The sequence below is a fragment of the Aotus nancymaae genome, unplaced genomic scaffold, assembly GCF_030222135.1.
Source record: "Aotus nancymaae isolate 86718 unplaced genomic scaffold, 86718_ANA_hifiasm-v0.15.2.pri h1tg000006l, whole genome shotgun sequence".
Taxonomy (NCBI): Eukaryota; Metazoa; Chordata; class Mammalia; order Primates; family Aotidae; genus Aotus; species Aotus nancymaae.
Window position 1 is genome coordinate 41303978 of NW_026988417.1, and position 25716 is coordinate 41329693.

The window sequence follows — 25716 nt, forward strand, 5'->3', positions numbered from 1 at the left end:
TGAACTTGTAACGTGTTAATGCACTGTGAACTTAAAAAAAATCAAATTTAAAACAGTACGAAATCCATCAGTCATCTGAAATAAACACCTTACCTATACACTAAATTTACATTATATACATATATATATATTACACTCATGCATACACAAAAAAGGCAGTATAACTTTAAAATTAAACACTGTCTTGAGTTTTTGTTTTGTTTTTGTTTTCAAAACTTCATCACTTTCATGAGTAAGGAGCAGGATGGCAGCTCAGACATACCACTAGAATAGGTACTCATGGCTATGTACATTTGAACACTTAAGCAAGCAGAATGACAAACTATAAATTCTTTAACATTCCAAGTGTCCTGAGTAGAGAGAATTGTTTAACTACATAAAATGCACACACAAGGAACTTCTTTATTTAGGAGCTGGTAGCCTGCATTTAGGGTTGCACAGAGAAAAGTCTATGATTTTCAACAGATCTAAATATTAGACAGATGCAAAAGTAATTGTGACTTTTGCCATTCAAAAACAATTGTGCAAAAATCACAATTACTTTTGCACCAACCTAATATTTTTCACATGTAACAAGTTTTAAGTGGACAATTAAAGTTCTCAGTTTTCATGTGCAGCTTTAACTTGTAATTTAAACATGTTTATTTACAACATGGATAGATCACAGGAGCTATTAAGATAATTTTCTCATATTGTGAGACACTGCAAAATATACATGTAAATTCAAGCTAATATAGCCATTTTACTGGTCTAATATAATTGAGTCTTGGTATGGGAGTGAAGAGACAACTTGTTAGCACCAAGCCACACCAATGGGGGTGAGTGTACTTGCTTTCCACCCAGCATGTGCAAGGCTGTTGCACAGGTGGGCCCGGCACTGGGACAGGTGTGTGCTGTCACAGGTGTGCACTGTGCCCTAAGCTGGCCTGAAAGGCACTTAATGGTCCCCTCAATTCCATTTCAAAATTTATCACAAGGTACAGGGTCAATAACCATTTCCAGAACGAGTTGTAATGCAGGGCCACTCACACTGAGGTACATGCCAATGGCTCAAAGGCTAGGCAGCACTCCAGACATCCCTCTGGGAAGAGGCCTGAAGTCAGCCAGTAGACTGGGACCCCTGGGTTACCCCTGATGTCTGCTGTTCCCAAAGCAGTCCGACTCGCAGTTATGGCCCACTCACAACTTCAAACACCCTGACCCTGATCTCTGTGGTTAAACAACTTTTCTTCTTGTATTTTCAGGATTATCTGGTCACTCCAATGACTGTCTTCATGAATTGGATGAGGCCTGTCTCTAAGACTTGTGAGACTTTTTGGAAGACTTGTAGTGCTTGGACACAAGGGAGTCTTTGTAGGGAGCACCATCAGCTCATCTCAACAGGAAGTCACTGGCTCTTTAACTTGGACCTGCAGGGAGCTGAGCTCTGTGGCTCTTCCTCCTTTTGGAAGGAGTGGATCTCAATGGGGACCTAAAAACTGCTCCTGGCTCCCGTTTCACCTTCATCTCTCTCCCTGTTTGGTAAGATGTTCATGAGGCTTTCCTGTGCCCTCCAGTTTCCTCTCAGCATCCTTCACAGAAAGTGGGAAAGGCCTGCTTCTTCTGCCTTCTTTGGAAAATTCTGCCAGCATGGGCACAGGTGAGAACCATCAAGCATTGTTTATAACCTGTGTGCTGCCAAGCTGCAGGTCCTTGACTTGTGCCTTTGCTTCTAAAATAGCTCACTCTTTTCCACGTCACTTTTCAGGTGTGTCAGTTAATCTTTTTTCTGAGTACAAAGCTGCAGTATTTCAAAGCAGATTTCTTGAATTTCTTCTTGCTCCAAAAAAAGCCAATGGGACAATTGGGCAGAGGGTTCTCCAGTATCCAGGCAGTGAGACAGATGCAGGCACAGGTGATTCTCTCAGGGCTATAATCAGAGAAAACATCTGTGTGAAGGCTGTCACTCACTCATGCCATTCCATGAAGTCTGGGCCAGGCGTTAGTTGCACTAACACTCTAACACCTGAAGGTATATAATGATGATCTAAGGGTGGGTATTGTGACAAACATCTGGCTCCTGGAGCGCTTGTCTTTCTGCTTTTATAATCTGGTTTGTTAAGTGAACATAATTTTGATCCAATAGTAGAGGCGTAAGCTTCTGTTTCCTCTCTCAAAGGTCAGTGGTGATGAAACATGCTGATGATATCTCCTATTTGTCTTGAAGCCTCTTCTATTTTGGAGGCCAGGTGAACAGATGCCATTGACACAAGCTCTGTGGAATGCTTCACAAAGGACTTAGTATAAAGAACTGATGGAACACCACCTACTCGATAGCCATGGCCATCAGCAGCAGGCAGAGATCCATGCTGGTGTGATAACTCACTGTGGCTGGCGTGAAGTGGAGCTGGAGGTGAAGTCAGGGAGGAGGCTGAAGTGGAGCTGGAGTGAAGTCAGGGAGGAGGCACTATGCAGCATAGCCTGTGCACAATGGGCACTCTGTGTGGCCCTGGAGGTTCTCCTGGGGGACCTACTGCGGCTGCTGCTGCTGGGACCTCTGGCCTTGGGGCCTTGCAATAAAGCAGTGTTTTGGGGGAAAGTTCTGCACCTCCTGCTTTTCAATGGCACAATTGGCTGTGCCAATTCCTTGTAGGGAGATTTAATTTTTAGAAATGAATTTTTTATTCAAAGTAGAGTGAAGTCCAAAAATACGAGCAAGTGATTGAATTCAATAATAATATTTTTGTTAGATACTGGTTTTGACCAAAGTAATGAGGCCTCATTTTCTATGCGATATGGTCTGGCTGTGTTCCCACCCAAATCTCATCTTGAATTCCCACGTGTTGTGGGAGGGATCCGATGGGAGGTAATTGAATCGTGGGGACAGGTCTTTCCTATACTGTTCTCATGATAGTGAAGAGTGGGGTGTTGCTGAAAAGATACCCAAAAGTGTGGAAGTGACTTTGGAACTGGGTAATAAGCAGAGGTTGAAACTACTGGGAGGGCTCAGAAGAAGACGGGAAAATGTGGAAAAGTTTGGAACTTCCTAGAGATTTGTTTAAGGGCTTTGACCAAAGCCTGACAGTGATATGGACAATAAGGTCCAGGCTGAGGTAGTCTCAGATGGAGATGAGGAACTTCTTGGGAACTGGAGAAAAGGTGACTCCTGTTATGTTTTAGCAAAGAGACTGGCGGCATTTTGCCCCTGCCCTAGAGATCTGTGGAACTTTGTACTTGAGAGAGATGATTTAGGGTAACTGGTGGAAGAAATTTCTAAGCAGTAAAGCATTCAAGAGGTACTTGGGTGCTGTTAAAGGCATTCAGTTTTATCAGGGAAGCAGAGCATAAAAGTTCGGAAAATTTGCAGCCTGACAATGTGATAGAAAAGAAAACCCCATTTTCTGAGGAGAAATTGAAGCAGCTGCAGAAATTAGCATACCTAAGGAGGAGCCAAATATTAATCCCTGAGATAATGGGAAAAATGTCTCCAGGGCATGTCAGAGATCTTCACGGCAGCTCTTCCCATCACAGGCTTGTAGGCCTAGGAGAAAATGGTTTTGTGGGCCAGGCCCAGGGTCCCCGTGCAGCGCTCAGTCTAGGGACTTGGTGCCCTGTGTCCCAGCCACTGCAGCCATGGCTAAAAGGGGACAAGGTACAGCTCAGGCTGTTGCTTCAGAGGGTGGAAGCCCCAAGCCTTGGCAGCTCCCATGCAGTATTGAGCCTGTGGGTACAAAGACATCAAGAATTGAGGTTTGGGCCAGGCTTGGTGGCTCACACCTGTAACCCTAGCACTTTGGGAAGTCGAGGTGGGCGGATCACCTGAGATCAGGAGTTTGAGACCAGCCTGGTCAACTGGGGAAACCCCATCTCTTCTAAAAATACGTAAAATTAGCTGGGCGTGGTGGTGCATGCCTGTAATCCCAGCTACTCAGGAGGCTGAGGCAGGAGCATCACTTGAACCCAGGAGACAGAGGTTGCAGTGAGCTGAGATCGCACCACTGCACTCCAGTGTGGACAACAGGGCAGAATTCTGTCTAAGAAAAAAAAAAGGAATTGAGGTTTGGGAACCTCCATGTAGACTTCAGAAGATGTATGGAAACTCCTGGATGTCCAGGCAAAAGTTTGCTGTGGGGGTGGGGCCTTCATGGAGAACTTCTGCTGGGGCAGTGCAGAATGGAAATGTGGGGTCAGAGCCCCCACAGAGTCCCTACTGGGGCACTGCCTAGTGGAGCTGTGAGAAGAGGGCCACTGTCCTCCAGACGCCACAATGGTAGATCCACCAACAGCTTGTACCATGCACCTGGAAAAGCTGTGGACACTCAATGCCGGCCCATGAAATCAGCCCGGAGTGGGGCTGTACCCTGCAGGGCCACAGGGATGGAACTGCCCAAGGCCATGGGAACCTACCTCTTGCATCAGTGTGACCTGGATGTGAGACATGGAGTCAAAGAAGATCATTTGGGAGCTTTAAGAGATTTGACTGCCCTGCTGGATTTCAGACTTGCATGGGGCCCATAGCCCCTTTGTTTTGGCCAATGTCTCCCATTTGGAATGGCTGTATTTACCCCCTGCCTATATCCCCATCATATCTAGGAAGTAACTAACTTGCTTTTGATTTTACAAGCACATAGGCAGAAAGGCTTGCCTTGTCTCAGATGAGAGTTTAGACCATGGACTTTTGAGTTAATGCTGAAATGAGTTAAGACTTCGGGGAACTGTTAGGAAGGCATGATTGGTTTTGAAATGTGAGGATATAAGATTTGGCAGGGGCCAGGGGCAGAATGATATGGTTTGGCTGTGTCCCCACCCAAATCTCATCTTGAATTCTCACGTGTTATGGGAGGGACCCAGTGGGAGGTAACCGAATCATGGGGGCAGGTCTTTCCTGTGCTGTTCTTGTGATAGCGAGTTAAATCTCATGAGATCTGATGGTGATTATAAGGGAGAATTTTCCTGCATAAGCTCTGCCTTTACCTGCTATCATCCACATAAGGCATAACTTGCTTCTCCTTGCTTTCCACCATGATTGTGAGGCTTCCCTAGCCACATGAAACTGTAAGTCCAATTAAACCTCTTTCTTTTGTAAATTGCCCAGTCTCGGGTATGTCTTTATCAGCAGCATGAAAATGAACTAATACACTATGTGACTCAATGTATTTCTGAAGGCAGTTACACAAGAGGAATTTCAAAAACATTCTGTGAAACGTCTGCATTACTGAAATGAGTAAATTACCTGCCAAGGTGACTGCTTTGAAGATGAACATTAATTTGGATGTGTTAGATCTCTGTTTTACAGTCACACCTGGAAGAATGTTTCAGTGAGCCTAGCTTTTGCAGCAGAATAAATGAATACCACTCACTTCATACATAATTATAGACCAGAATGAAATGAGAAAATAAATAAGACCAGAAAATAGAAAATACAGTGTAGTACTATCCACTGTTATTGCGATAATACTAAAAACCACAGTGAAATGTCTAAGCACAGAACACTTTAACACTTTAAGGTGATCCTTCTGGGGAATCACCCTCAGTAGCATTTACTTAAAAAATGATCAGCAAGAATACTGTGAAACTATATTAAACAGTTGAGAAAAACAAACAATACGTTATTTTGGATTTGCTTCAAAATGGCAGTTGGAGAGAGACATAAATGAACTGGTCTTAACTGCATATTATTGAAGCAAGTGGATCAGTACATCTGTCTGCTTTTGTTCATGCTTAGAATTTTTCATCACAGAAGACAGAAAATGAGAAAAATCATTGAAATATATAGCTTTAGAAAATGAGGAAAATGAGCATATCTTAGGGCTACACTGATGTTAAGAATAAATAGATTTTTCCCTCCAATCCAAAATATTGACACTATCAATTCAGAGAAGTAGATTTTTAATAAAAAATGAGGTTATATGCTAGCTGATGGTTCTTGGCAATGATGAGAAAAAACCAGGGCAACTTACAGTAGGTAGCTACTGGTTGGGAAATAGTTATATCTCTATAAGCTATTTACATTAATACACCTAAGCAAGTAGAGCTATAACCATCATCTGATTATCTTTAATGTTAACAGAATATGTGGAAAAATTTAATACATTATAAGCTTGCCTTCAAACTCAGCTAAATGTAAATATGCAATCTATACATAAGAGGTAATTATTGCTTTAACTTGGCACATTTTTGAATACTGGTTCAATTAGGGCAGTAAAATACATATAAGCTCATGGGTTTTATACATGGAATTCAATGAACTTTACATGAAACTGAAGCTGCTGAGCAGCCATATTGGAATGCCCTTTCAGATTTTGGACTTATAGAGTCAGCTACACTATTTACTCCTGAAGACCAGCAGCATGAAGATGCAATCAGGTGGTTGGAGCACAGGATTCAACTGGGATCACACTTTTGATCTTGGTTTCATTGGCAGTGTGAAACCAGTTTTGGACAAATGCCCAAAGCTGTGCAAAGTTGGGTGCCCTCATGCTAATTTTCCTTAAATTTGTTAAATTTTACCTGCTTGATCTGCTCTTGCCTAACACCACAAGAAATTTACTGAAAGAAATTCTAGGTTGAAAATATCAAATGAAAAAGAAACATCAAGATAAAATGACTGAAGTTCCAAGGATATCTTGTGATTTAAAAAGCATATGTTCTTTAAATTTCTTTAAAGTCCATAGGATGTAATGTAACCAGTCCAGTACTGTTTTATAACCAGGCTGACATGGGTTTCAACACTCAGGTCTACTGGTTATATAATTTGGGGCAAATTGCTTATTAGCTTTTTTGCCTAAATTTCACCAGGTTTAAAATGGACATGTTAAATATGTCATGAGGATTAAGTGACAGCACCAGAACTAACACTCACTGTGGGCTTACTATGTGCAGACACTCTCCAAAGCACTATACAAACACAACTCATCTAATCTTCAAAACCTCCCGATTATGCCACTACTATTATTATCTACATTCTTCCAGATGAGGACACTCAGGCAGAGAGTTGAGTCACTTGTTCAACAGCACTAGTAGAATGAAAATCTGAACTTGGGTGCTCAGTATCCAAACCCTACATCTTTGATGACTCCACATAACTTTGGACACAATGGCAGCTCAGGAAACATTTGTTCTTTCATTTTTGGAGGCCTACAGGTAATTAATTATTTTATAGATGGAGAATCCAGGTATATATTTTAAATAAAACTTGAGGCTAGGAGTGGTGGTTGTTAATCCCAGCACTTTGGGAGTGAGGGGCGGATCACCTGAGTTCAGGAGTTTAAGACTAGCCGGGCCAACATAGTAAAATCCCATCTCTACTAAAAATATAAAAATGAGCCAAGTGTGGTGGTGCACATTTGTAGTCCCAGCTACTTGGGAGGCTGAGGCAGGAGAATCGCTTTAACTCAGGAGGTGGAGGTTGCAGTGAGCTGAGATCATGCCACTGCACTCCAGCCTGGGTGACAGAGCGAGACCCCATCTCAAACAAACAACTCATTTTATTGTAATGGTAGTAAAAGCCTTCCCTAGTATTAGTTTTTAAAATCATTACTATCTAAGCTTATATGTAACTATAAGTGGAAATGTCAAGCAATTTATGGCAAAGCTGACATTTCTTGAGTTACCTAGTTTAGAATATCAAATTTTCCAAAAGAGTGTTTTACAGAAAGTACTTACTAAATTAGATAAGATAACATCCTCTTTTTCCAATACCAATAAAAGTTACAAACAACCTCTATTGAAAGTAGAATATTCTGAATCACCTGAGTGAACAAATACTAATTTTTAACATTTCCTTCCAATATTAAGAAAAATATGGAGAAGGCAATTTCTTGTTAGGAATAATTGAGTTATATTAGAGGTATGTATATCACTTCTACACTGATGAATAGTATTTAAAATTAATAGAATTATGTTAATGTTACAGAAAAGCAGATACAGTCAAAAATTTTAATTATTTCTCAAAGGATTAAATATGAGGGAATCTATATAATATTAAACTTGAATTATCCACTAATAGTAAGATGCTTTGGCACATTTAAAAATACTAAAAATTACTTGTGTGTAGGTGTCAAAATGTATGACACTCCAAGCAATGGGTGTGTGGTGACTCATCAGTTGTCACAAGGACCAAACAGCTGCCTGTCATTAACCCTAGGTGTTGTGAGATTTACTGAAAAGTTTTACCAAATCTTAACTTCATTGAAATAAATTCCCTGCTGAAAAATATTTAAATGATGTTATTGGAATTCAAAGTATATTGAACTTTGAGGGAGTGATAGAATCCCATGAGTTTTTAACAAAGTTTATTGTATATTTGTCAAAAATAACAGTGACTTTTCATTTGTACTGAATTCTACATTTTAAAACTCTATGTCTAATAAATTTAAATGAAAAGTATTGAATGATTATATTACAAAAGAAATGGAAAATAACTATTTTACTGCCCTAATTGAACCAGTATTCACAAAAAATGCCAAGTTAAAAAAATAATTACCTCTTAGATATATATAGATTGCATATTTACATTTAGATGAGTTTGAGGGCAAGCTTATAATGTATTAAATTTTTCCATATATTCTGTTAACATTAAAGATAATCAGATGATGGTTATAGCTCTACTTGCTTAGGTGTATTAATGTAAATAGCTTATAGAGATACAACTATTTCCCAACCAGTAGCTACCTACTGTAAGTTGGCCTGGTTTTTTCTCATTGCCAAGAACCATCAGCTAGCATATAACGTCATCATCAAATACATGAGTAATACAAAAATAAAAATGTAATCACCTATAAATTCTCAACATATTTCCTGAAATTTCATTTGCCCACCAACTCATGAATTATAGAAATATCAAAATACATTTGGACTATCCAAGATGAAAATACAAATTCACAAATAGGAGGAATTTTAAGGTAAAACCAACAAAAAACTCAAATAGTAGTGAAATTAAACCCATACGCTGTCTTTAACAATGCCAAAATTAAATATATTCAAGTTAACTCTAGTCCTTGGTAGCATAGTTTTCTCACATTTGGTCCAGACTTAAGAAATGTTCACTCTATAGCCTGCATACAGATTTATTAGAAAAGAAAATTTCAACTGCTTGAGTATGTTTCAGTCGTGTCTTTTGGTCTCTGTGTACAGTACATAAGTAATGGCAGAAGGTGGCAGTACTGAGCTAGAAAAAAAAACCTCAGAAGGCTTCAGAAGCTGTAGCAGAAACCTGAGGTGTAGTCCAAAGCCGACACTTTTAAATTGATCATTAGACTTTATTATAGATAAATAATGTAAAACTCTGGCAAACCTAACCTATAAACTACATGTTTCTAAAATGACTAAAGTTTCTCAATCGAAAACCAGGAATATTCAACAGACTTCAAGAAATACCTACTTTACAGCATTGTTATCCTAACTGCCCAGCAACATATATAGATTTTAAAGATAGTGAAATGTGTCTAACAAAATAATAAAATGCAAACCTTTTAAAGGGATCAATGAGGCAGAAAGGTCCATAGAGCTTACCATTCATCAGGAGAGCAGCCATAATCCTCAGGTTCAGGGACATGGCTTCAGAAAGCAAGAACAGGGGCAGAAAGAGAGGAAAAATAATCACAGAAAGGCTGGAATCATAAAATCATGAAGAAGGAAAGCATGAAAAGATAGATCACTGAAAAGTTAACAAAATGAACTTTTAGTTGAATCTGAAAGAATGGCAGTTAGTACAGTAAATGGAACATAATGACTCATGGTAGCTAAGCAGGTTTACAAAGTTATCCTGTAACTGTATAGCCAACTTGCCTCTTCACAACACTTACTAATTTTATGCACAAAATTCATAATTCAGTAGGAATTATTTGAACTTAGCAGTTTAAATACATGCTAAAGCCAATGGAAAATTAATCATGTGTTATAAAATCAGAATAAAATGTTTTAAGGTAACAAACATGCTAATATCTTGGAACATACTATCATACTAATAAAATTTATCAAATACATTTTAGAAGTAACTTTGGCTACCATGAGATGATGGTTACTTCAACAGGTACATTAAAGTAAAAGTTAACTACATTCCTATAATTAAATGGAAGCTTAGTTTAAGAGATTAAATGATATTCAAAAATTTTTCTTAAACTGTAATCCACTAATTAAAACATTCTTTATCTCAAACAGAAAACATATTTATCAATACTGTCTTTAATTTCATCCATTAGCTCATCTGAACACTAGGAAAGTCTGAGAGATTATTTCATTTCAATCAGCCAGTCATGTATTCAGCTGGAAGGGGCCCATAATACATGACAGACTAGATTTTCTTATTTTCCATTTCTTTCGTAATGTAATCATTCGATAGTTTTCCTTTAAATTTATTAGACATAGAGTTTTAAAATGTAGAGTTCAGTACAAATGGAAAGTCACTGTTATCTTTTTGACAAATATACAATAAACTTTGTTAAAAACTCATGGGATCCTATCACTCCCTCAAAGTTCAACCTTTCATTAACCTGGCCATGGCAGGGACTCCACTCTTCCACTTCCAAAGGCACCTCTTCCACTTCCAAAACATTAAATTGCTTCCAGTGCAGTATCCACTATATCACTCCAATCACAATGGAGGTGGCCTCTTTTAACTTACTATTCTCTGTCCTACAAAAGGGCTTTTATGCATGCTTAAGAAGAAGGGCTAACCAAGTCCTTTGTGGGTTGGACTCCCAGAAAAGGAGTTGGCAAACTGCAAAGCTCTGTGGAAATTGGCTGCAACTGCATGTTTAAAGCAATCACTTCTGATCAACCTCAAGGCTTGGACCCTAGCCCATGGACTGTGCCAGGGAAGGGCCTGGTACTACCCAAGCAACACTGTGAATGGCCCTGCCAAGCTACACTAGCCCCTGATCTCATACCAGGACAGGGGATAGAGTTTCCCAAGTTACTCAGCTTAAAAGCTCCAGTGCTCCAGTGTCAGAGACCCTCTCCCCAACTGTGGTGCAACCCTGAAAGAATGCTGAGCACTACCTACAGCCCACACACCTACCACCGATCCTATCTACAAGTTTCCCTGTGATTGCTGCTCCAGAAGCTCTGGTGTCTACATGCTATCTGGCTTTTCGCCTTTGTATGTGCCAGTGCTGTAGTATCTACCCGGTAAGTTCTTCACTTAATCAAATTCATTCTTAGATCTCAACTCCAGAATCACTTTCTTAGGGCTTTCCCTGGTTAGAGCAAATCACGCATCATAGACTCACATAGACCTCTATTCTGTGTTAGGACTTTATATTTGTCTGTATGATTACTTAATTAGCATCCACTAACTGCCAATTAGACGATATACTTTCGGCAGGAGAAAATCATATGAACTTTTGCCTATTTTACCTCCGTCATCTATCCAAGTGTCACATATATTAACACTTGAGATATGCAAAGAAATAAATGAATGGGGTTGACTAGCATTTATCACAAGTCATGGTGAGCAGTAAGATAAACGTGGTTGTAATCTAGATCTTGGGGGTTAGGATTACGATAATCGTGAAATTTCTCATGGTGAATCTCTTCTCAGGGTAGTAGTTTATCCTCTCAGCAAATATATAGTGAAACCAAATATTGTCAAGTAAAGCTATTCACATACTAAATTGATATGTAAAGATTGCTTTATAAAACTTTTTCATTTAAAGGGAAAATGCAAATCATGTTTTTAATACTAATTAAGTGCCTTGTCCACATTAAAAAAAGCATTATTTAGTTTGCTTAACAGAATTTCTTTTTAGAGAGCATACCTTGTTAAGCCTCATCCAACTTACTGTATAAGTAAAGTCTAAATTTTTTACAAAGATAGCACTTAGGACTGTATCCCAGAATCTTCACTCTATTGAGATTTGTAGCCACTCAACAGAGAAACTGCTTAGCTATTCCGGGTATTCAAGTAACTGTTATTAAACTGACTTATTCCCTACAGGAAGCAATTAGCTGAAATACTTTAATAACTAATGTTTACAGTAAAATATCTAGTTTGTCATAAGCTAAATTTACAAATGGTATCATAATTCACTTACATTTAACTGTAATTGTCCCATAAAAAGATCTAATGAAATAATCTAATAATTTTAAGCACACAGTACATTCCTAACTAAAAGTTGATCTCTACAAGATAATCATCATTGGCAACTATGTACAAATCTTTTTTATTTTGTTGCCCATCACGAATCCAATTTGGGGCAAAGGTTCAGGGAAATGAAAGAAAATTTATTACAATTAAACTCTGACACACTGTTTTAAGTGTTAATTATTATTTTCTTACAAACCTATGGAATACACAGAACTACCTAAGAATTATACTATCAGGAAACTTCAAGTCTTATTTTTCTAACTGATAAAAAACAACAGAACTCACTTGAACCCTAATCTGGGGTGACACTGAGCTACCTGATGTTTTGGCAACATTGAGGCAAAATCAGCTCTGCAGTTGTAAACCTGAAGGCTTTTGTCAGGATATGAAATTTTGTATTACTTTCTGGTTTTGCCACCTCTCTGCAGGGATAAATGCCTTGCTTTCTCCCACTGGGGTTGGAAGAAGTGCTCATACATAATAGTTCCCATATTAAACAACTGTTAAACACTGCTCTGGGGAAAATGGGATAGCAAAATCATGTCATTTCCCTCTGGCTAGATTCCCATAATCCAAGAGTGCCCAGAGGAAATCCACATAGAAAAGTGCTCCACAGTAATTACTCTCTCTCTCACTCCTTCATATCTAACCATGGAGACTGGCAGTAATTCAGTAAGTGTTACGTTCTCTATCGTAAACATGTGGTCAAGTCAGAAGTCATGGTTTCTCCAAAACCTTCAGACATCAACAACTCTCTAAGATGCTAACAATCCAATAATCCACCAGGATATTCTGGGGAGGGGACGCTGATAAAAATTCAAGGTTAAGGATGCCTGAAAGCACATATACAAACAATATATGATCATTGGAAGCAGTTTAACTCTCTTTACTCTACGTGGCTTCTGGTATTCTTGAGACTATGATACCATAACCAAAGAGGAAACAGATTTCGGCTTACACAGTTAAAATTTGCAAACAAACAAAGTTTTGTTTTTATTTCTAAACATTATGTTAGATTTTATATCTGGAAAAGGACCTTAGAAATGGTTTAGTCTCACTATCCACATCTTAAGAGTAGGGAATATCTAATAATAAATTTTCTAGGATTACATGGTAAATTCTAGATATAGCCAAAACTCATAGCTTATGACTGTATCTCAGAATTAAGAAATATTATTTCCTCAAGAGAAAATTCACTTCACTGGCAATTTAATCTCAATGATGACAATACTGATCTCAGACCTGCTCTATCCTGTAGCAGTTGTTAATGATGACATCATCAACAAACACAGAATAGTACTGCTCTTTAGAACTACTGCCTAGGAGTGTTTAAAGACCTCTTCCAAGAATAAGAAAAAACCTGATAAAATGCAGAAGAAAAAAGAGGCTAGGTCTGATTTTAGCTTTCTGTTCTGATAATTTCACAATCAATAATTAATAATTTGATGAACCTGCTTATTGAATTAAAAATCAAAAAGTAAAAAACAATGCCAATTATTAAACAGGTCACTGTGGAAATACTAGTAATGAATGAATACAGAATTTGTGTAAAAAAAGTCACCATAAATCTGACAACATGATAAACTCCAGAATTGCAATAGGCTTTCCTTTTCTCCTCTGGGATGATTTTGGGTAGAATATATAAGTACAAGATGTCAAAAAGTACGGCTGCAATTCTCCTGCGCCAGTAGCAATTTGTTGGGGGAGCGGTGCAGCCAGGTGAGCCTCTTTCATCTAAGGAAGTTAGGACATTTCCAGATAAAGAAGAAAGATGAAAACCAGCATCCAGCCCAGGAAACAGTAAGTATGCTTCTTAAATGAACAGCCTGTCTTTACAGTGTGAAAAAGCCACTGAATCAACTGTCTTTTTAACCTCACTTATACACAGAGTTTATACATTTATACATAGAGTTTAAAGTCATTTTTAGTCATGCTTTCATAATCCAAAGAACAAGGATATCTAGGAATAACCACACACTTTAGGGATTTTTCATGAAATGAGTACTTTTTATAATTTTGACTAAGGCATTTTCAGAATGTTACACTGTTTGTCATTGGCTTACTGCTCAGAGTGAGTGGGGAAGAGTGGGTGCAAGCCAGAAAACCTAGAAGAAAGTGTCCATGCTTGTGTGAGTAGGAGGTTGATATTTACTAGTCTCACTTGCAGGTAGATAAAGATAATTGGCAAGTTTGATAATAGGCCAATGTCAACCAACCAGGAGAGTGTTTCATCTTTTGGTGTCTTTTCTAGGAATTGCAGAAATTAATTTTCTCACATTACACTATAAAATATTTCAAAGAGGAGGCTATGAAACAGGTTGTAAGCATACCTGGAAGTAAGAAATAAATTAAATGAGTGCTCAACAAACATATTTTAAAGAAGATTAACAGTCTGATAAAAATTTCTGATGATATTAATTACCCTCTAGATTCAAGATTTTCATGTCTCTATCGCCTTTCCATCATCAGAATTTTAGATTGCTCTATGACTGCAAAAAGGAGAGATGGTAGAAGAAGAAAAAAGTATCAAAAGGGGTAACTGTCACTATTTTAACTTGAAAACTGCCCAAGGCCTGATTAGCTGTCCTTACCAGATCCAAACTATACTCTAATTTATAGCAGTGTAAAGGGAAGTACATTTGTTCCTTATTACTAGAGCCAGAGAGAGACTTTCAGCAACATTAAACACTGAAAATACCATTGGGCAGAGCACCCATCTCATGTCATCCCAAATGAAAACAATGCCAAACTACAAACGCGAAATATACATGTGTCCTAAAACAGCTGTTAAAAAAAATCCTCATTCCCTCCCCTAATAAGAACGCCCAAATATACCAAACTGTTAGTACTAATTAAATGTGTATTTCATATCCTAATTAAAGAAAAAAAACTCACCCATAAGCAACTCCTGCTATGGTGCACTTCTTAAACTGCATTACATTGCATGTCAGAGTACCAGTTTTGTCAGAAAATATGTATTTAACCTAAAAAAGTTAAAAATTTCTCATTAATATTTCAAAAGTCTTTATGCCAGTCTTTTATAGAGAAAAAAAACCCTTATGCTTTTCATTAACATCACAGGGGCACAATGAATACTACTAAGGGACTACTTTCTGCATACTCATCAAGGAATATATTCAGCTTCTAAAAAAGTATTTTATAAATGAATCTTTTCACATATGAATACTAAAGACTATCACCATACTAGAAAACTAAATTATATAGACATATGCCTTAGTATGGTCTGAATTTCCACTAGAAAGTGCTACTACCAGTACTTAACATCAATAGAGCACTAAAACATCTATCAGCATTTCTCAATGCAACAAGCAATTGTACAATTTGTAATAGCTTGTGCAATTAACTACATGCAACATCTGAATTAGTAAGAATAACTCTGGACTATATTCTACTTGTAAAGTATAAGTTGGAACATAGCAATGATACAAAAAAAGACAAATCTGTTTTTAGCTATAATAAGTAAATGGATTACAAATATACACTTATGTAAATATAGTATGAATTATAAATCTAACATTCCTATTGACTAGCCTCACATAGCTTCATTGTTGTTAAACTTTTCCTCCCTTCCTGGTTGAAAGCTAGGAACAATTCTAAAACTATGTTTATAACTCAAAAACAGCCAATATGTTGCATACTAGTTAGACTATTATACTAAGGGACATCTCTAAGTTCGTGGAGTACTCTACCTTGAGAGCAAAATCTGCTTTAAACAGTGTTTTCAAAAATTGATTTACTGAAATGAAAATTGTTCATCATGCACTAACAAATGTATTATCCAAATAGCAGAAAATTAAAAGCTGTCCATTCATCTGAAGTTATCATATATGGCAGATACCACACCAAATCTGACTTTTAAATTCAACACATATCAATAAATCAAGTTTACCTGGCCAAGTTCCTCATTCAGATTAGATGTTCGAGCCATAGCAGCAGTGTCTGTGGGTTCATAGTGCATGTCAAGATCCTTTAAAAAAAAAATTAAGTATAGAATCATTGAATACAACTGGTAATAAGGAATTGGGTGAAATTTTAAAAGAAAACAATTAGTATCTTCATACTTCAGTAAGTCACTGATGTACTGTATGTAAGCACTAATTTCTTGTCATCCCTATACCATTTAATTCTATTTTTCTGAAAAGTATTCAATATAGACTATTATATTCCACAGGAAGCACAGAACAGTATGGTAGTGAGAGCCTGTCTGTGAATCATGCAATCTAGGTTTACTATCATTCCACCATTTTCTATATAAATGACCTATTATAAGGATTAAAGTGCTTCCTAATGTGTCTGACATAAGGCAAGTATTTAGTAACGTGAGCTAGAACTCAGCAGCTAAACAATGCTCAAATAATTAGATTTTCAAACCCCTGGAAAAAGTACCCAAGACGTTCTATCTGGTTGTACTTTCTCGGCCAAGTTTCTTGCACTGCATATTTGTTTTCTTCAAAGAAAAACAAAATGTACTTCTCAAAAGACAAACAACAATGTATAGTTTTTGTACTTATTTGTACTTGCCTTGTGCCCAGTAATCATGAGACTTGACTATTTATACTACAAAATTAACATTTTCTATTGTAGACTGTTCTATTAACAAATCAGGGTTGTAGTTCACAAATCTTCACGTCAAATGAAAAGGCCAAAATTGAAATCAAAGCTCATCCTCTCCCATGTCTGTATTCTGAACCAATCAACATCACTTCTGAAAAAGGCTGTTGCATATTTTAAGAAAGATATTAACCAAATGGGCCTTTGTTCAGAAGAGAAGGAGTGATCAGAATAGAGATTAAGCTGGAAATCACATGAAATGAAGGACAACAGAAGACGACAGGGAATGTTTAATAAGAAAGGAAAAGACAGGATAGAACTGGAATAATAGCTGAGTTCAGCTCTTTTGCCAGACTATCTTTCAGAAACTAGATTAAGCATTTTCATAATAGATCAATTGGGAAGAACTGGAATCAAACGAAGACAGTTATAATTTCGTTTTCACACAAGAAAGAAGTTGCCTTGTAAAAGAAGCCTGGAAAGCTAGTGTTCTGTCAGATGTTATGAACTCTCTGTATATTAGAAAGGTGGTTGAAGAGCATAAGCCTGCTGGGTTCATTCAATACTAAAATTATATAATTGAGAAATATTATTTTTGAAAATAAAAAATAAAGTGATTACCTAGTTTACTTATGTAATCCTCACAATGAGTTACCCTATTAAGAAACTTCAGTAAGTCTTACTTACATTTGTACACATCCTATTACATAATTTTTCAGCCACATAGCTCCTGCATGAAGTGAGCTACACCTGAAGATCATTTTAGATTTCTAAATTACACTGATTTCTTACCAATGAATTAAGAGATTGACAGTTTAGGTAGATCATTTGCTACAAGAAGATAATGAGCAGTTACATTTAAAAAATCAGTTATATTAAAAAAAAATCCTAATATTGTTCATATTGAAAGACTTTACAATGATTGAAAAAGAAAGAAACAACAAAAATAACACCAAAGTTTCTCAAAAGAAAAAGTAAACTTTCTGGCAGATTAGGACCACAGATTTAATTTACATAATAAATGCATTAATTTTAACTTATAAAAATAAAACTGTAAGACCACACTTAAAACATTTTGAAAAGATATGTCCAACATTTTCCCAATATTTAACAATATTCAAGAAAAAAATTGTGAAGAAAAATTTGAGTGAAACTAAAATTGTTTACAGTGTGGAAAATAACATGATATAAAATGATAATCTGGCTGATATCAGTAGCAATTATAGTATTATTTGTATAATGCTTGATTGTTTATGAAGCTCTCTGCTATGTCAAGAGATTCCTTAGTCCATAAAACCACTGTGAGATGTAAGTAAGGCATATTATACCTATGTTTGTGTTCAAGAAAGTAAGTTTCAAAACAAGTGACCTGAGAAAATTGATACACCTAGTAAATTATAATACTAGAACCACAATTCAGATATTTAACTCTAAACTCATGGTTCTCCTTCTCCCATAACCACTATGTATTCTAAAATAGGTTTCCTGAACTGGAGACCCAATTTCCCCACAATGTCTGGTCTGTAAACTTAAGATTCTGAGATGAGGAACTTTGCTACAAATTAGGTTCAAAAATGTGATCCTGTGGTCAAGAAAAGGTAATACAATTAAGACCTTTATTCTCCTGGGATATCAAAGCATCCTAAGGACAAAATTATTGTGTAGGGTGAAAACAAACAACAGTAATTCATATTTACCCAATTTATGAAGTATGCCTGGGTAAATTTCACGACTTCTAATGTAACCAACAAGCTGATAGGAATGAGATTGTTGAAAAGGATGATGAAGGTCAAGAAATTCAGTCCAAAATTATTAGCGCCACCATCTATTGGGAGAGGCAGAAAGAATGTCATTTGTAGTTTTATATTTTATTTGTATTGACCCCAAATTAGCATAGTGTAAGTTTTCCACATTATGTAGCTTATTTGATAATTTGGGAGGAAGGAACATCTTGCTGATGATCTATCCTAATTCTCAAGTACATCCTTCAAGACAGAATTGCATTATTTGTGTTCAATATGTTAATCCAGGTAAGAGCTGTATAAAAGTAGTAAGACAGTGAAAGAACTGTCAAATATTGCAAATCCTGTTCTAAACACAAAGTTTAGAGATATTAGGGAGACTACTGAGATATTAGGGAGACAACTATAAAATCTCAATTGGGTAGAATCACTTTTATATAAATTCTAAAAGTATTTCCAACTTAAAGTATGCTTTGAAAGCAAACAATTAAGACAGCAAAAGCAAAAACAATCCAAACTATGAGTACTATTCAGTCCTAGGTACATTATACTCTTCTTCCTCAATAATGAAAATAAAACAGCTATACCAGATACAATTGTAAAGTATACAAAGAAACAGACTGATGGTAGTAGTAACAGTTCTGATATTGAAATAATAAATCAGTAACTATAAAAACAACTTGGAATTGCTGCAAAGATAGATCAATGTAATAAAAGCCTTTAAAAATACCAGTTTTTGCTATATTATTTTACTAGAAATTGTTTTTACAGTTTCAGAAGTTAAGTCTTTATTGGCTAAGTACTTATGAAATGAAAATGTAAACTCATTTCACAGAGATATCCAGGGGTGGTACATTAATACCACAATAATAAAAGGATAAATTCTCTAAAGGTAAACTATTTACTAGCACTTTCTCTGAGATAAGATAATCATTTAATACAGAACTCACTACATTACTGAGTTCAAATGAAGGCACATTCATTTTAAATATTTTTAAATCATATAAACCAATTTTTGGTGCTTTTATTTATTTAAAATATAAATAAAATATATTTTACTTAAAATAAGTAATTTTATTTAAAATAAACATTTATTTATATTTAAATATATAAAATATATATTTAAATATATATTGCATTTTAAAATATATAAAATATATATTTAAATATATATATGCTTTATGATATCCACACATGGTCAATCTACTTTCTTTACCATACAGTTAACCACCTGTGTTAAAAATATTTTTAAGGAACAGTTTTCATTGATGTATATCATAAACAGCTACACACAGTGAATGTTTTATACCACTATAGGGTGTTCATTATGTTTTTAAGGATTCTGACATTTTAGGATTCCAAAATTTTACTTACACTTGCTAGAAATCTCATGGAAAAAAAAAAGATTAAATGTCCAGGTATCTTGGCAACAAGGTCTTCTCTTTAGAAACAATAGAAAATTCCACAAAGTAAATCAAGATCAATTGTGAAACAAATATATGTTTTAATTTGAAAAAGTGCAGTAAGCACTTTATTGCTTACAGTTTAGATTGAGATACCAGTCTTTTCCAGAATGCCTTCGATTCCAAATGGCTGAGCCCACAGAACAGACAAGAGACATGGCAATTAAGATACCAAATAAAATCAAAATTTGTACATTTGTAATCCGTTCCACATTTGAGAGCTTAAGTGGTGGACTTGTTGAATTCTGTAAAAAGAAACAAGATGAGTAATAAAAAATGTACACCAATAATTTGGTAATGTACACTTAGTATTCTGTTGAGGATGACAAAGTCACAGCTCGGTATCTAGATGTAGGTGGATGCTTGAAAACTATGCCGAATCCATGACAAATATAATAAGGTGCCAATGGTTAACCACCTCTTTTTTTTTTCAAGGCCACTATACCACCCAAGCCTTTTTCTAGGAAGTAAACTATAAGAAAGAAGAGGAGAAGGAAATTACATTCCTTTTGCAAAAACAGCTTTTGCATTGTGGCAGTTGAGATGAATATTGCATTCCTTGGCTATCTAAGCAAACAGGATAGTCTGGAAACATTTAGTTAGTGTTTCAGCTCAGGAAGAGTTGCAGACAAGGCAGCCCATGTACCCACAACCAGGCACCTGGAAATTTCAACATATGAAGGCAATATCTAAAGGATCTCTGGTTTTCAAATTTCTGTTGGCATTTAGCAATTGTTTTACTCAATGAAGCAGCAATTTAAGTAGTGCTGGCTATAAAGGACAACAGAGTTAAGCTTCTCTAGGTGTATTTGATGATTCAAATGGTTATTTAGACCTGTGCTAACCAAAACAATTCACAGGACAGAAAATTAAATGTCATTATCCATGTAAAATGAAGATTTATAGAATTTATAAAATGGCTAGGGGTGGAATCACTAACAATAATCTCATTTGCTTTTTGATACCCTCATGCTTGTACAAGGTACAAAGGTATTAGCTCTTAGAGCAGACTTTCATTTAGTTTCTTAAAACTGTTTTCCATACCCATCTAACTACTGAATATGATGGTATTATAACATAGAGAGGAGCACCCATAGGCAGGTGTGAACATCAATGCTAGAATTAAAGCTGATGGCAAAAACAGCCTTACATATAAATGCTATGAAAAATGGCCATTTGATTCAAATTTTAAAAAATTTTATAGAAACATAAAAATGAAATTTAAAATTTGATTATTGAATTAAAATAAAATTACGAGACAAATATTCTAATGCAGATCACTTATCATGACGTAGACAACTTGTAATAATCACTATAATAGTAAATGCTGCCAATAGACCCATACACAAAATTCTTGAGAGTACATGCATAATCTTTGGCGAACCTTCCAGTGTTCCTGTGTGCAGTGAGATATTCTTATAGGGAGGTAATTTCAAAGTCCCACTCAGAGGAACACCAGATTCTGGACATATGGGTTGGATCAGGAATCTGCGACACGTGGTCTCCTGTGTTTGGGACCACTGCCCTGAGACCTATAAATCATACACTCACAAAAGCCTTACGTCCAAAAGGTTTCATAGATAAAAATCCCACCTGCATCAGCTTGGTGTCATGTCCAGTGTAGACAACTATTCCATGAACCCACTGCGTATTTCTCAACTGAGCTCCTCGAAGAAGAATCTGATCTGCTCCCAGTGGAACAGTGCTAGGACAGATTACGTTGACATTAGAAACAGTATTTTCTAAAATGCTTAAGAACTCTAGTCACCATATAGTTACAAAAGTGCCCATTAGTAAAATAACCCTTCTCACATTTACATTATTTCTAGAAAGCAAGTAATTTCCCTCCAATATAAACAATTTTCTTAAACAGGAACAACAGAAGTATTTAAGTTGCTTCTCCTTAACACCAAACCAGGCATATTCTGTAACTTCACTATCTGCTATGGACTGCACCGTTCACCTCCACTATTCACATGTTGAAGTTCTTACCCCCACAACATAATGGTATTTGGAGATGACACCTTTGGGAGGTAATGTGATTTAGAAGAGGTCGTGAGGACTGGGTCCTCATGAAGGGATTAATGCTTTTATAAAAACACACTCGAAGAGCTTGCTCTTGTCCTTGTGAGGACACAGCAAGAAGGGGCCTTTTGCTGGCCAGGAAGAGAACCCTCACCAAAAATCCAATCATGCAGGTACTCTGATCTTAGATGTCTAGCCTTCAGAAATGTGAGAAAAATAAATTTCCACCATGAAAACCACCTAGTCTATGACATTTTGTTATGGCAGCCTGAGCAAACATTAACCAACAGTGTAGGTAATGTTTTGGATTCAGAGGCTAATTTACACACCTGTTTATAACTTTTCCTGAATTAATAAGTCCATTTAGGTTCTAAAAGTGTTAGAAAGTGGTGGGTCTATGGAATTTGTCTGCCTCACCTCAGCGCCCCCCACCCCCCACACACACTCTCTCTCTCTTTCCCCCTCCCTCCACCTCCTTAAACTAAAAATAGCTTTGTGCATAATGAAGGTCCAAAAATTCATAAGATAAATACACAGATCTCACCCCATACTTGCATTGCCGTCCTTGACCCCCTACAGACAAGTCCCTTTACTTAAAATCTCTAGAACATTCATTTTATAGTATTTGAAGATCAGTTTCCCAAGAATTGTGAATAAATTTACAATGAATAGTAAGCATTTTGGAGCTATTCATTCCCAATCATTTAAACCACACTTTTTATGAATAAGGTTTAAGTTGGTATTTTTGTGGATTTTTCACAAGGCTCCCCACTACGGAAGGTTACTGGGTGATAAAACTCACAAAGAGACATAAGAACTAAGAAAGCACCACAGATATGCTGGAGTTCTTGATCAAAATTAATACACAAATTTTAATGGCTCAAGGATTATTATTTCGAATTCTTCATTTTTAATAAGAGATAAAAGGTCAAATATAACGAAAAATATATTTTAAAATTCTGGAAAAAGAAGGAAACAATTCCCCAAGAAAAATCTACAGAGAGCACAGAACTTCTTTGTAAGTGGAGGCAAAGGGAGGCTGAGGTCTTCATTTCTGGTGAGCTGCTCCAGGCCAGTAGGCTTGTAAGGCCAGTAGCAGTTTGGGCCTTGGACATTCTTTCAGGAACTACACAAATTCTACCTACACAGGTAAAAATCAATCCAGATGGGTAGGTAACAACAGCACCTGAATGAATCCTTAGGAAATACTGTATTCCAATTTAGAGAAAGAAAAAAGCAACTGTAACTCTCATTCTTTATGTACAGTAACTCTCATTCTTTATGTACAACAGCATGCCTTTAGGATCTATCTGGAAGGAAATACTTCTGGTGTATATCTCAAGATTGGGGTGCATTTCAGAGTTGAAAGGGGCCTTGGGTCTCAAGTGGGTTTTCAATGAGTTCTTGGGAAGTTGGACTACGCTCTGGGACACACATGTGACAACTGTTCCTTACCCAGCCAATGGGGTATAGTAGGCAACTGTCATCTCAGTACTGGTGGTGTAGATTGACTGGAATTAGAAACAAACACTTCAAAAGCAAAACATACTACTTTTCAACTATAAGGACTCAAGAAGAACTAGTTTTCATCACAGTTGGTGTTTCAAGGCTTTTGGCATTAGACTAGGACCCTCATCCTTAAAGGAAACAAAGTATACTCATTCCAAAGGATCTCCAAGAGCTCTGGGTAATCACTGTAAATCCGAAATGTGCTACAGATACAAAGGTCTTGAAAAATCTGTCTCTACCTTTCATATGAAATACAGGATACTATATAAATTATCTTTATACCGTGAATCTTGGCACCATCATACAAAGTTTCTCCTTTATAGCATAGATTTGCTCAGCATCAATTTGACAGAAAACTGTTAAGACATGGAAGCTGGCCAGTTAGGAATGTCAGACTATAGAAACAATACCGGTATAAATGGCCAAATCTATCATTAGTCTTTAACCATATGTTTGTGGAAAGATCGCTCTGTGCAAATTTTAGAACAACATATAATTACTTCAAGGATTATGGGAAAGCTTTTGGAAGATCTGAATGAGAATGGCAGTTCAGGGTATACTTCAAATGTTCTTTAGAATTCAAACACTCTAATAATGTAATTACAAAATAATGAAAACACCAAAAACATTCTCTTAGGCTGGTAAGTTGAACTAGTATATTTAGCCAACATTTAGTTGGCCACTACAAATGCCTGGGAGATGAGGTATACCATAAAGTAGACGAAGCAGGGAAAGTGGGGAGTGGAGGAGAAAAGAGGGGAGAAGGGAGGCAGGAAATATTTCACCTTTTCTGCCAGTTTCTGTGTCATTTCTTTGCTCTCTTTGAAAAAAGCTCATTGAAAAAGAAGTCTACACTTGCTATTTTCAACTCCTCTTCTTCCATTTTCTTAAACTCGTTCTCATCAGTCACCTGTTCTAATCAATTTCAATGATCTCCACTTGTTAAATGTAAATGTTAGCGGTCAGTCTCATGGTACTTGACAATCAGCAATGTCAGACCCAGTTTTGGTCCCTTGCCTTGGTACAGTTTCTTCACTCTCTCTTGGTTACCATCCTATAAACGTGGTCTTCATCTCTTTCACTAGTGCCCTTGCTTTTCCCAACAATGTTGGTGGGTCTTAGGAGAGTTCTTGGGTCTCTTCAATTTTCCATCTATATCCTTTCATTCTCAGTGATTTCTTCCATCCCCATGGCTTTAAATATCTATGCCACCTGCTCCCAAATATAACTCATGAACACAGACTTCTGTCCCAAACTTCATATATATATTCAACAGCCTCCTGGACATCTCTGTTTCAACCAGACAAACTTACAAAGTCCAAAACTGAACTGCTAATCTTTCTTCCTCAGAATCCTCCAATGGATCCCCATTTCACTCAAAGTAACACCCTCACAATGGCCTATGAAGCCCATAGGATCTGGCTCTCTCTTTTCTCTGGGCTCTTCCTCTATCACTCTTTGTTGATCATAGCACTCCAACCACACTGCCCTAACATTTCACAATTATTCCAGGCTCTTTTCCACTTGAAGATCATGTAATGATAGAACTAATAATTTACACTGACTACACCTTCCATCTGGAATCATCTCCCTCCAGATATTCAAAAGGCTAACTTCCTCACCTCCCACACATCATTGCTCAAATGTTACATTTTCAATGAGGCTACATGTAACCACCCTAACAAAAAATTTTTCCCTTCCAAAGACTCCCAATCTTCCTTATCCTGTGCTATTTTTTTCCCCAAAGTATTTATCACTTTCTAACATAGTATAAAATTTTCCTATTTATCATCTTATTGTTTGTTTGCCATTCCCTCACTGAAAGAATAAACTCACAAGGTGCTATGGTCTGAATGTGTCTCCCCCAAATTCACATGTTGAAACTGAATTCCCAAAGCGGTGGTATCAGAAGGTGGGGCCTTTGGGAATGGAATTCATGCCCTTATAAAAGAGGTCCGAGGGTCTCCTCCGTGTGAAGACATACTAGGTACCATCTCTGAGAAACAGGCCCCCAGCAGACACTGAATCTGCTAGTGCCTTGATTTTGGACTTCCCAGCTTCCAGAACTGTGAGCAATAAATTTCTGTTATTTATAAATTACCAGTCTAAGATATTTTGTTACATCAGCCTGAACAGACTAAGGCTTAAGGCCAGGAATATTAATCTGCTTTGTTCACTGTTGCCTCCTTAACACCTGTGACTGGCTTGGCTTATTAGGTGCTTAATATATACTGGTTGAATGAATGAGGGAAGGGGTAGAAGAGAAGAAACAAGAAAGGGCAGAAGCAGGTAACAAAAAGAGATGACTGTATTAATAACACAGGCTAGAAAGAGCATA

At 36.7% G+C, this 25716-nt stretch overlaps 1 protein-coding gene across 9 annotated transcripts in view; it reads right to left on the bottom strand.

The window, feature by feature from the left end:
* ATP8A1 (ATPase phospholipid transporting 8A1) overlaps nt 1–25716 on the bottom strand; it is a 241625-nt gene that overhangs the window by 143202 nt on the left and 72707 nt on the right. For 6 of the 9 annotated variants that reach the window (XM_012474960.2, XM_012474961.3, XM_012474959.2 and 3 more), the window contains exons 10-15: nt 21438–21549; nt 19924–20089; nt 18337–18464; nt 15978–16055; nt 14963–15051; nt 9493–9537 (exon numbers count right to left, since the gene is read on the bottom strand). In XM_012474960.2, the coding sequence (XP_012330383.2) occupies nt 9493–9537; nt 14963–15051; nt 15978–16055; nt 18337–18464; nt 19924–20089; nt 21438–21549 (618 nt within the window). The remainder of the gene's footprint in view (nt 1–9492; nt 9538–14962; nt 15052–15977; nt 16056–18336; nt 18465–19923; nt 20090–21437; nt 21550–25716) is intronic. The other 3 variants (XM_064366745.1, XM_012474964.2, XM_012474962.2) reach the window with 1 other exon arrangement.